An 11705-nucleotide genomic window follows, 5' to 3' on the forward strand; every position below is an offset into this window, starting at 1 on the left:
AAAAAGCATTTGAAACACCCTTATTTGTGTTTCTCTCTGTATGAGAACATCATTAGTAGGGAGGCTATTATCATGTGATGCCCAGTCTTTTGATAATGAGCTTCTCTCATTTGCCTAGCCAGTCCAAGACAGGAGTGGGGATTAGGGAGAGAGAATGATAGGGGGTAGAAGGGGAAGGAAGAGAGAGGGGCAGAGAGCGAGCGAGAAAGAGAATGAGAGAGGGGGGGGGGGGGCACGAAAGAGAGGGATAGAAATAGGGGGGGGGGTCAGAGGAAGAGAGATGTGGAGAATAGGCCAGTGAAAGAGGGTTCTCTTTGAGCGGACTTCTTCCTTTGTGTGGCTGGAATAAATGCTAGGTTCATTGAAGGCTGTGGATATTCATACTAACATTGCAAATCCAACTGTGGACCATATCCCCTCCCACTGTGCTCTAGCCTGAGTGAGGCAGGCTTCCCATGGAAGCGGCTGATTTATACCTGTACATTAAAGCAGCCTTTCTGACATTTTTCTCCTGCCGCCCTGCTCTCTCCCACTTTCTTCTCCATCTCTCCACCACTCTTTTCTCTTCAGTCCTTTTTCTTTGTGAAATGGTCTTGAATTGCTTAATGCTCAATAAAAAGTAGAGGAAGGATGAAAGCAGACATACTCTATCTACTGTACCCATAAGGGTGGCACTTGAAGCCGGGCCTAAACTCCCCTGAGGAATAGCTGATAACTGAATGATTCCTTTGATGTTTATTTGCCTGCATCAGAAAATTGCCTACAAAGAGTAATACAGGAGTGCAACATGGAGCTGTGTGCTTTAGAGTTAGACCGATTATGATTTTTCGACACAGATTATTGGAGGACCAAAAAAGCCGATACCGATTAATCAGCCAATTTCTTTTCTTTTTTTGTAATAATGACAATTACAACAATACTGAATGAAGACTTATAACTTAATATAATACTTCAATAAAATCAATTTAGCCTCAAATAAATAATGAAACATGTTCAATTTGGTTTAAATAATGCAAAAGCAAAGTGTTGGAGAAGAAAGTAAAAGTGCAATATGTGCCATGTAAGAAAGCTAACTTTTAAGTTCCTTGCTCAGAACATGAGAACATATGAAAGCTGGTGGTTCCTTTTAACATGAGTCTTCAATATTCCCAGGTAAGAAGTTTTAGGTTGTAGTTATTATAGGAATTATAGGACCATTTCTCTCTATACAATTTGTATTTCATATACCTTTGACTATTGGATGTTCTTATAGGCACTTAAGTATTGCCAGTGTAACAGTATAGCGTCCATCCCTCTCCTTGCCGCTACCTGGGCTCGAACCAGGAACACATTGACAAGAGCCACCCTCGAAGCAGCGTTACCCATGCAGAGCCAGGGGAACAACTACTCCAAGTCTCAGAGGGAGTGACGTTTGAAACGCTATTAGCGCACTCCCTGCTAACTAGCTAGCCATTTCACATCGGTTACACCAGCCTAATCTCGGGAGTTGATAGGCTTGAAGTCATAAACAGCGCAATGCTTGAAGCATTGCGAGGAGCTGCTGGCAAAACGCACAAAAGTGCTGTTTGAAGGAATGCTTACCGGCCTGCTGGTGTCTACCATCGCTCAGTCAGACTGCTCTATCAAATCATAGACTTAGTTATAACATAATAACACACAGAAATACGAGCCTGCTGGTGCCTACCATCGCTCAGTCAGACTGCTCTATCAAATCATAGACTTAATTATTACATAATAACACACAGAAATACGAGCCTGCTGGTGCCTACCATCGCTCAGTCAGACTGCTCTATAAAAGCATAGACTTAGTTATAACATAATAACACACAGGTCATTAATATGGTCGAATCCGGAAACTATAATTTCGAAAACAAGTTTATTATTTCAGTGAAATACGGAACTGTTCCGTATTTTATCTAACGGGTGGCATCCATAAGTCTAAATATTGCTGTTACATTGCACAACCTTCAATGTTATGTCATAATTGTAAAATTCTGGCAAATTAGTTCGCAAAGAGCCAGGCGGCCCAAACTGTTGCATATACCCTGACTCTGTATGCAATGAACGCAAGAGAAGTGACACAATTTCACCTGGTCAATATTGCCTGCTAACCTTGATTTATTTTAGCTAAATATGCAGGTTTAAAAATATTTACTTCTGTGTATTGATTTTAAGAAAGGCATTGATGTTTATGGTTAGGTACACGTTGGAGCAACGACAGCCCTTTTTCACGAATGCGCACCGCATCAATTATATGCAACATAGGACACGCTAGATAAACTAGTAATATCATCAACCATGTAACTAGTGATTATGATTGATTGTTTTTTATAAGATAAGTTTAATGCTAGCTAGAAACTTACCTTGGCTTCTTACTGCATTCGCGTAACAGGCAGGCTCCTCGTGAGGCAGGTGGTTAGAGCGTTGGACTAGTTAACCGTAAGGTTGCAAGATTGAATCCCTTAGCTGACAGGGTAAAAATCTGTCGTTCTGCCCCTGAACAAGGCAGTTAACCCACCGTTCCTAGGCCGTCATTGAAAATAAGAATGTGTTCTTAACTGACTTGCCTAGTTAAATAAAGGTGTAAAAAAATCTGTATATTTTTGTTAATCGGCAAAATCGACCTCCATAAATAACGATTTCCAATTGTTCTGAAAACTTGAAATCGGCCCTAATTAATCGGCCATTCCGATTAATTGGTCGACCTCTAGTGTGCATACTGATACTGTGTTATCTGTGCATCCTGCAGGTGCGCTCCTCCATCCCCATCCAGTGTGTGTGTGCTGTGGAGAGAGTGGATGAGAATGCCTTCCAACAGCAGCATGTGTTGCAGGTCGTCACCAAGGACAACGATGGACAGATGCACACCATCTATACCCAGTGCAAGGTATTGACAGACCTCCAGTCACTGACCACACTATTACTGACCACAGCACTACTGACCCTTGACTGGGTTGACTTTGTGGTGCTTTCTTTTCATCACTGTTCTCTGTGGTTTGTGCGTATGCTGGGACTGACCTGAGTGTTGTGTCTCTCTGTCTGTGTCTGCAGAATGTGAATGAGTTGAACCAGTGGCTGTCAGCCATCAGGAAGGCCAGTATCTACAACAGGCGCATGCTGCCCTCCTTCCACCCAGGGGTGTACCGAAGTGGCAAGTGGACCTGCTGCCTACAGGCTGATCGCGCAAGTAATTAAAACATTGACTTATGTAGGAATCTTTGTTGAAGTACCACACTTAACATGTTAGTGCTTCCTTAACACTTCATAATTATCTTTTTATCTCACATTTATGTGCACTATTAACACCAGCACATATTTATTTGCTCACTGAGACTTAGAATCTCACAGACAGATTACCATACCCTTGTCTGTACATTATGCCTTGAATCTATTCTTCCGAGCCCAGAAATCTGCTACTTTTACTCTCTGTTCTGAACGCACTAGACGACCAGTTCTTATAGTCTCTACCGTACTCTTATCCTACTCCTCCTCTGTTCCTCTGGTGATGTAGAGGTTAACCCTGCAGCCCCCAGCACCACTCCCATTCCCCAGGCGCTCTCATTTGTTGACTTCTGTAACCATAAAAGCCTTGGTTTCAGGCATGTTAACATTAGAAGCCTCCTCCCTAAGTTTGTTTTATTCACTGCTTTAGCACACTCCACCAACCCTGATTTCCTAGTCATGTCTGAATCCTGGCTTAGGAAGGCCACCAAAAATCCTGAAATTTCCATCCCTAAATATAACATCTTCCGACAAGATAGAACTGCCAAACGGGGCGGAGTTGCAATCTACTGCAGAGATAGCCTGCAGAGTTCTGTCATGCTATCCGGGTCTGTGCCCAAACAGTTTTGTCTTCTACTTTTAAAATCCACCTTTCCAGAAACAAGTCTCTCACCGTTGCCACTTGTTATAGACCCCCTTCAGCCCCCAGCTGTGCCCTGGACACCATATGTGTTTTAATTGCCCCCGGTCTATCTTCAGAGTTCGTACTGTTAGGTGACCTAAACTGGGATATGCTTAACACCCCGGCCATCCTACAATCTAAACTAGATGCCCTCAATCTCACACAAATTATTAAGGAACCTACCAGGTACAACCCTAAATCCGTAACCATGGGCACCCTCTTAGATATCATCCTGACAACCTTGCCCTCTAAATACAACTCTGCTGTCTTCAACCAGGATCTCAGCGATCACTGCCTCATTGCCTGCATGTGTAATGGGTCCGCGGTCAAACGACTACCCCTCATCACTGTCAAATGCTCCCTAAAACACTTCAGCAAGCAGGCCTTTCTAATCGACCTGGCCCGGGTATCCTGGAAGGATATTGACCTCATCCCATCAGTAGAGGATGCCTGGTTGCTCTTTAAAAGTGCTTTCCTCACCATCTTAAATAAGCATGCCCCATTCAAAAAATGGAGAACTAAGAACAGATATAGCCCTTGGTTCACCTCAGACTTGACTGCCTTTGACCAGCACAAAAACATCCTGTGGCATTCTGCATTAGCATTGAATAGCCCCCGTGATATGCAACTTTTCAGGGAAGTCAGGAACCAATATACAGTGCCTTGCGAAAGTATTCGGCCCCCTTGATCTTTGCGACCTTTTGCCACATTTCAGGCTTCAAACATAAAGATATAAAACTGTATTTTTTTGTGAAGAATCAACAACAAGTGGGACACAATCATGAAGTGGAACGACATTTATTGGATATTTCAAACTTTTTTAACAAATCAAAAACTGAAAAATTGGGCGTGCAAAATTATTCAGCCCCTTTACTTTCAGTACAGCAAACTCTCTCCAGAAGTTCAGTGAGGATCTCTGAATGATCCAATGTTGACCTAAATGACTAATGATGATAAATACAATCCACCTGTGTGTAATCAAGTCTCCGTATAAATGCACCTGCACTGTGATAGACTCAGAGGTCCGTTAAAAGCGCAGAGAGCATCATGAAGAACAAGGAACACACCAGGCAGGTCCGAGATACTGTTGTGAAGAAGTTTAAAGCCGGATTTGGATACAAAAATATTTCCCAAGCTTTAAACATCCCAAGGAGCACTGTGCAAGTGATAATATTGAAATGGAAGGAGTATCAGACCACTGCAAATCTACCAAGACCTGGCCGTCCCTCTAAACTTTCAGCTCATACAAGGAGAAGACTGATCAGAGATGCAGCCAAGAGGCCCATGATCACTCTGGATGAACTGCAGAGATCTACAGCTGAGGTGGGAGACTCTGTCCATAGGACAACAATCAGTCGTATATTGCACAAATCTAGTCTTTATGGAAGAGTGGCAAGAAGAAAGCCATTTCTTAAAGATATCCATAAAAAGTGTCGTTTAAAGTTTGCCACAAGCCACCTGGGAGACACACCAAACATGTGGAAGAAGGTGCTCTGGTCAGATGAAACAAAAATTGAACTTTTTGGCAACAATGCAAAACGTTATGTTTGGCGTAAAAGCAACACAGCTCATCACACTGAACACACCATCCCCACTGTCAAACATTGTGGTGGCAACATCATGGTTTGGGCCTGCTTTTCTTCAGCAGGGACAGGGAAGATGGTTAAAATTGATGGGAAGATGGATGGAGCCAAATACAGGACCATTCTGGAAGAAAACCTGATGGAGTCTGCAAAAGACCTGAGACTGGGACGGAGATTTGTCTTCCAACAAGACAATGATCCAAAACCTAAAGCAAAATCTACAATGGAATGGTTCAAAAATAAACATATCCAGGTGTTAGAATGGCCAAGTCAAAGTCCAGACCTGAATCCAATCGAGAATCTGTGGAAAGAACTGAAAACTGCTGTTCACAAATGCTCTCCATCCAACCTCACTGAGCTCGAGCTGTTTTGCAAGGAGGAATGGGAAAAAATGTCAGTCTCTCGATGTGCAAAACTGATAGAGACATACCCCAAGCGACTTACAGCTGTAATCGCAGCAAAAGGTGGCGCTACAAAGTATTAACTTAAGGGGACTGAATAATTTTGCACGCCCAATATTTCAGTTTTTGATTTGTTAAAAAAGTTTGAAATATCCAATAAATGTCGTTCCACTTCATGATTGTGTCCCACTTGTTGTTGATTCTTCGCAAAAAAAAAACAGTTTTATATCTTTATGTTTGAAGCCTGAAATGTGGCAAAAGGTCGCAAAGTTCAAGGGGGCCGAATACTTTCGCAAGGCACTGTACTCAGTCAGCTAAGGCTAGCTTTTTCAAACAGAAATTTGCATCCTGTAGCACTAATTCCCAAAAGTTTTGGGACACTGTAAAGTCCATGGAGAATATGAGCACCTCCTGTCACCACCGATAAGAACCCCCTGCAGCCCCCCCCCCCCCCCCGCTTCTCCTTCACCCAAATCCAGACAGCTGTTATTCTGAAAGAGCTGCAAAATCTGGATCCCTACAAATCAGCTAGCGTAGACAATATGGACCCTCTCTTTCTAAAACTATCCCCTGGAATTGTTGCAACCCCAATTACTAGCCCGTTCAACCTCTTTTTCGTATCGTCTGAGATCCCCAAAGATCAGAAAGATGCCGCGGTAATCCCCATCTTCAAAGGGGGTGACACTCTAGAACCAAACTGTTATAGACCAATATCCATCCTGCCCTGCCTTTCTAAAATCTTTGAAAGCCAAGTTAATAAACAGATCACCAACCATTTAGAATCCCACCGTACCTTCTCCACTATCCAATCTGGTTTCTGAGCTGGTCATGGGTGCACCTCAGCCACGCTCAAGGTCCTAAACGATATCATAACCGGCATTGATAAAAGACAGTACTGTGCAGCCGTTTTCATCGACCTGGCCAAGGCTTTCGACTCTTGTCAATCACCGCATTCTTATCGGCAGACTCAATATCCTTGGTTTCTCAAATGACTGCCTCGCCTGGTTCATCAACTACTTCTCAGATAGAGTTCAGTGTGTCAAATCGGAGGGCCTGTTGTCCGGACCTTTGGAAGTCTCTGTGGGGGTGCCACAGGGTTCAATTCTCGGGCCGATACTTTTCTCTGTATATCTCAATAATGTCGCTCTTGCTGCTTGTGATTGTCTGATCCACCTCTACGCAGACGACACCATTCTGTTTACATCTGGCCCTTTTTTGGACACTGTGTTAACAAACCTCCAAACGATCCATATGCCATACAACACTCCTTTCGTGGCTTCCAACTGCTTTTAAATGCTCGTAAAACTAAATGCATATTCTTCAACCAATTGTTGCCCGCAGCCGCCCGCCCAACTAGCATCACTACTCTGGACGGTTCTGACTTAGAATATGTGAACAACTACAAATACCTAGGTGTCTGGTTAGACGATAAACTCTCCTTCCAGACTCACATTAAGCATTCCAATCCAAAATTAAATCTAGAATCGGCTTTCTATTTCGCAACAAAGCATCCTTCCCTCATGCTTCCAAACATACCCTCGTAAAACTGACTATCCTACTGATCCTCGACTTCGGCGATGTAATTTACAAAATAGCCTCCAACACTCTACTCAGCAAACTGGATGCAGTCTATCACAGTTCCATCAGTTTTGTCACCAAAGCCCCATATACTACCCACCACTGTGACCTGTACGCTGTCGTTGGCTGGCCCTCACTACATATTCATCGTCAAACCCACTGGCACCAGGTCATCTATAAGTCTTTGCTAGGTAAAGCCCCGCCTTATCTCAGCTCACTGGTCACCATAGCAGCACCCACCCATAGGACGCGCTCCAGCAGGTATATTTCACTGGTCATCCTCAAAGCCAACACTTACTTTGGCCGCCTTTCCTTCCAGTTCTCTGCTGCCAATGACTTGAATGAATTGCAAAAATCACTGAAGCTGGAGAGTCTTATATCTCCCTCTCTAACTTTAAGCATCAGCTGTCAGAGTAGCTTACCGATCACTGTACCTGTACACAGCCAATTTGTAAATAGCACACCGAACTACCTCATTCCCATATTGTTACTTATCCTCTTGCTCTTTTGCACCCTCTACTTGAACATCATCATCTGCACATCTATCACTCCAGTGTTAATGCTAAATTGTAATTATTTCACCTCTATGGCCTATTTATTGCCTTACCTGCCTACTCTTCTAAATTTGCACACACTGTACATATCTGTTCTGTTGTGTTATTGACTGTACGTTTGTTTATGTGTAACTCTGTGTTGTTGTTTTTGTCACACTGCTTTGCTTTATCTTGGCCAGGTCGCAGTTGTAAATGAGAACTTGTTCTCAACTGATCTACCTGGTTAAATAAAGGTGAAACATTTTATATATGAAATTAGAAAAGTGAATACACTGTATGGCCCCTCTCTTTTGTTCAGCTTCAGGTTGCAGTCGCACTCACTCTGCAGTGACTCTGGGCGACTGGAGTGACCCATTAGATCCAGACGCAGAGACCCAGACCATCTACAAACAGCTTCTTCAGGGAAGAGACAAGCTCAGGTCAGTGGAATACACTTTGACATGAGACATTTGGAGGCTATGATAAACCTTCTCAGACAGACAGACAGACAGACAGACAGACAGACAGACAGACAGACAGACAGGGTGCAGTTCATTTACTTGTCATAAGGGGTCTACATTGTAACACTAGGACTACTCTTATTCATTAGAATATAGCCTGTCACTCAGGAACACATCAGTGTGGATTATGTTCTGCCTCTCTCACACAATGCTTTCATACTTTGTTACACACTGTCTAACATTGATAAACATGTTGATCAGTGTGTTAATGTGAGTGTGCTGTGCTGTGCCCTGTGCTGTCCTGTGCTGTGTGCTAACAGGAAACAGTATGTGGAGGTGGAGGCTGAGATGACCACAGAGGAAGAGAATAGAGTGAACTCTGGGCTGCTCCCTGGTGAGAGACTGTCAAAGCAGTGCCTTTTTAATATGCAGTTCGATCAGTTTTAACACCTTAGCTGTCAGAGAGGTTGGTTCCCTAGACATTTGTACTGTCATTTAAAGCATTCACGTTGCTTCAAATCTCTCTCTCTCTCTCCCCTAGATGGAGCAGACTGTAGCGTGGAGCTCCTGAAGCACAGGCAAGCTGCAGCGGTTCGGCTACTTGGAGTGGTTCTGGATCTGGAGCAGGCCCATGCCACCTTCCAGCGGCAGGAAAGAGTGGAGGCTGGTAGCCTCATCCTGACCCCCTAGATTGGGCCTTCCCTGGGGCCTGAGCCCGGGTCTGAAGGGGAGAGCAGCGTCCTGTATCAGACTCAATGGAGTAGGAAAACTAAGCGACCACAGAAGGAAGGCAGCCTCTCCCTGCTCCCTGTCATGTTGTCTGTTACATGTGATGTCTAGAGGAACTCTCTTCTCATCCAGATCACTTCTTCATAAGCCAGAATGAAGAGGATACCCATTCTGTAACATCCTTTTCCTGGGATGTTTGATATCACACACACTGGTTTTCAGCTGTGGCGGAGAATTTATCTAGTGAAATAACTGATTGCCACAGGTCTTGCATTCAGATGAACTGCCACATAAACTTCTGCTACTCTCCCAAAGCTTGGGTTCTTATTGATTGAGCAGGAAACAAACTGTTATGTGGAACTGAGCTGAAGCAGGGGCACGCATGGAGTGTGTCATTCCGTGGTACTGTATTATTGTATGGCTATCAAGGAATGCAGTGCATGCCCTGCATCCAGCGTCTGTTAAATGTGAAGAATTTTGTTTATATTCAAATCATTATATGGGTCGTTCCAGCAATTCGGTGCCTTTTAAGAAGTGTAACTTGGTAAAAAAAAAAAAAAAACTTTGGATTTCACCTCATTTTAGCATTCTGTCATAAAGAGCACACGTTTTCCCATCTCAAGAGGTTCAATTAAAACAATTACTATAGTAAGTGCCTTTTAAATGTCAAATAAAGTAACAGGGTTGCGAATTTCATAAATCCCCTTTTGACAGGGGGAATGGAACAGGGAGTGGCAATTGAATACAGGCTTCCCATTTGTATGTATTTGTTGTTACAACATTTCTAGCCTATCTATGGGTAACACTAATAAATAATCATCTTCAGAAATTACATTTTCAGAGCAACAATAACTAGGGCTTTACAATGATGGTGAATATGTGGAGAAATGTTGGGGTTAAGTAGGTAAAAAACGTCCTCGAAGTCACAGAGGGTGCACGGAGGGACCTCCATAGAAGTCACAGAGGGTGCACGGAGGGACCTCCATAGAAGTCACAGAGGGTGCACGGAGGGACCTCCATAGAAGTCACAGAGGGTGCACGGAGGGACCTCCATAGAAGTCACAGAGGGTGCACGGAGGGACCTCCATAGAAGTCACAGAGGGTGCACGGAGGGACCTCCATAGAAGTCACAGAGGGTGCACGGAGGGACCTCCATAGAAGTCACAGAGGGTGCACGAAGGGACATGCCACAGTGCTGAATTTTGGCACTTTAGCAAGTATTTATTCATATAAAACAAATAGGATTTATTGAATTATCCATGTGGTCGATATTAAATGGTACTTCATTTAATATAACAGGCTTTTAAATTCAATATTGGTGCACAATTTCTAATTAGAATATCAAGGGGATCCAAATGGCACTGTTTTCATTTAACGACCCATACCTTGGAGGACGATTATGCAATCTACTCTAGTTTTAGATGGATCTACCTGAATGTATGCTATTTTGATATTGCTTTTATTTATGGGTTTTTTACTCTCTAATTTATATATTTCAATTGATAACATCCACAATGTTGTAGTAAGATTGTGCTGGTGTTCATATTAATGAGGGTAATGCCCTGTGAGATTTCTAAGTAAGTGGTTTGTATTAATACAATGACACACACGCCATAATTGCTTGAACAGTCACTTGTTTGCTATTAGTATATTGTTTTCACTGTTGCCATAGTGAAGCTTGTGTTTGGTGCTGTTGCTCCGTGGATTTATGGGAAGTAACTCAAACTCAAATTTGTGGCTTTGATATGAAAAACATATTTTACATGGTCCACAGTTGATTGGTTAATTGGTAAAAACGTGTCTTTGAAGCAGTACTACTGACAATATTAAACAGTAGATCAAGTGGCATGTTTACTGTTCTCAGGTCATTGTATTTGAAGTCATTTTAAGACAGCTGATTTTGAGTGATGTGTCATACAGTAACTGTCATTCTTTTGTAATTAATGGAATTGAACATATGTAGATCATTTCTGTTCTACTCTAGTTAGGGTCCCATCACCCTCTGTAGAGAGCTAATGATGTCGACTCACAGCCGTTTGAGCATATCCTGTCTTAGCCATACCTTATATTTTGTATACATGTATGTATTTCCTACAATTTTGACCAAATTCAGTTTGCTGGTTTTGAGCTAAGCTCAGAGGAGTAGAGATGTATGTTCTTGCACATTGATGAGTTGTCAAACTCCAAGTGTGTGAGTTGAGTTGCGTGGAATGGAGTGCACCATTGAAAATGTGTGGGAGATGTTTCAAATGCCAAACTGCATTTGTTGCCATGGTAAGTTGTGTACTGTCTTTAATTTAGTAGTACTTTCTTTAAATTAGTGACAAGGAAGTTTTTTTTGTTTTTTTGATCAGTCTTGTCGATTCAAGAAAGAAAAGCTAAGCGTATTGGATTGTTACAATTACACTGTTATCAAATTATATGTTACTGATATCCGAGTAGATTATTGACCTATTATTGTAATCTGTTTAGTAAATTGTATTTAACTTGGCTGGCTATCTTTAGAAGGTTATTAT

At 42.6% G+C, this 11705-nt stretch overlaps 1 protein-coding gene across 1 annotated transcript in view; it reads left to right on the plus strand.

Moving 5' to 3' along the window:
- LOC139410847 (rasGAP-activating-like protein 1) overlaps window positions 1–9150 on the plus strand; it is a 36159-nt gene extending 27009 nt beyond the window's left edge. The window contains exons 17-21 of the mRNA XM_071156420.1: window positions 2750–2887; window positions 3052–3187; window positions 8319–8439; window positions 8781–8854; window positions 9002–9150. Of these exons, the coding sequence (XP_071012521.1) occupies window positions 2750–2887; window positions 3052–3187; window positions 8319–8439; window positions 8781–8854; window positions 9002–9150 (618 nt within the window). The remainder of the gene's footprint in view (window positions 1–2749; window positions 2888–3051; window positions 3188–8318; window positions 8440–8780; window positions 8855–9001) is intronic.
- Window positions 9151–11705: the final 2555 nt, after the last annotated feature.

The sequence above is a fragment of the Oncorhynchus clarkii genome, chromosome 6 (assembly GCF_045791955.1).
Source record: "Oncorhynchus clarkii lewisi isolate Uvic-CL-2024 chromosome 6, UVic_Ocla_1.0, whole genome shotgun sequence".
NCBI lineage: Eukaryota > Metazoa > Chordata > Actinopteri > Salmoniformes > Salmonidae > Oncorhynchus > Oncorhynchus clarkii.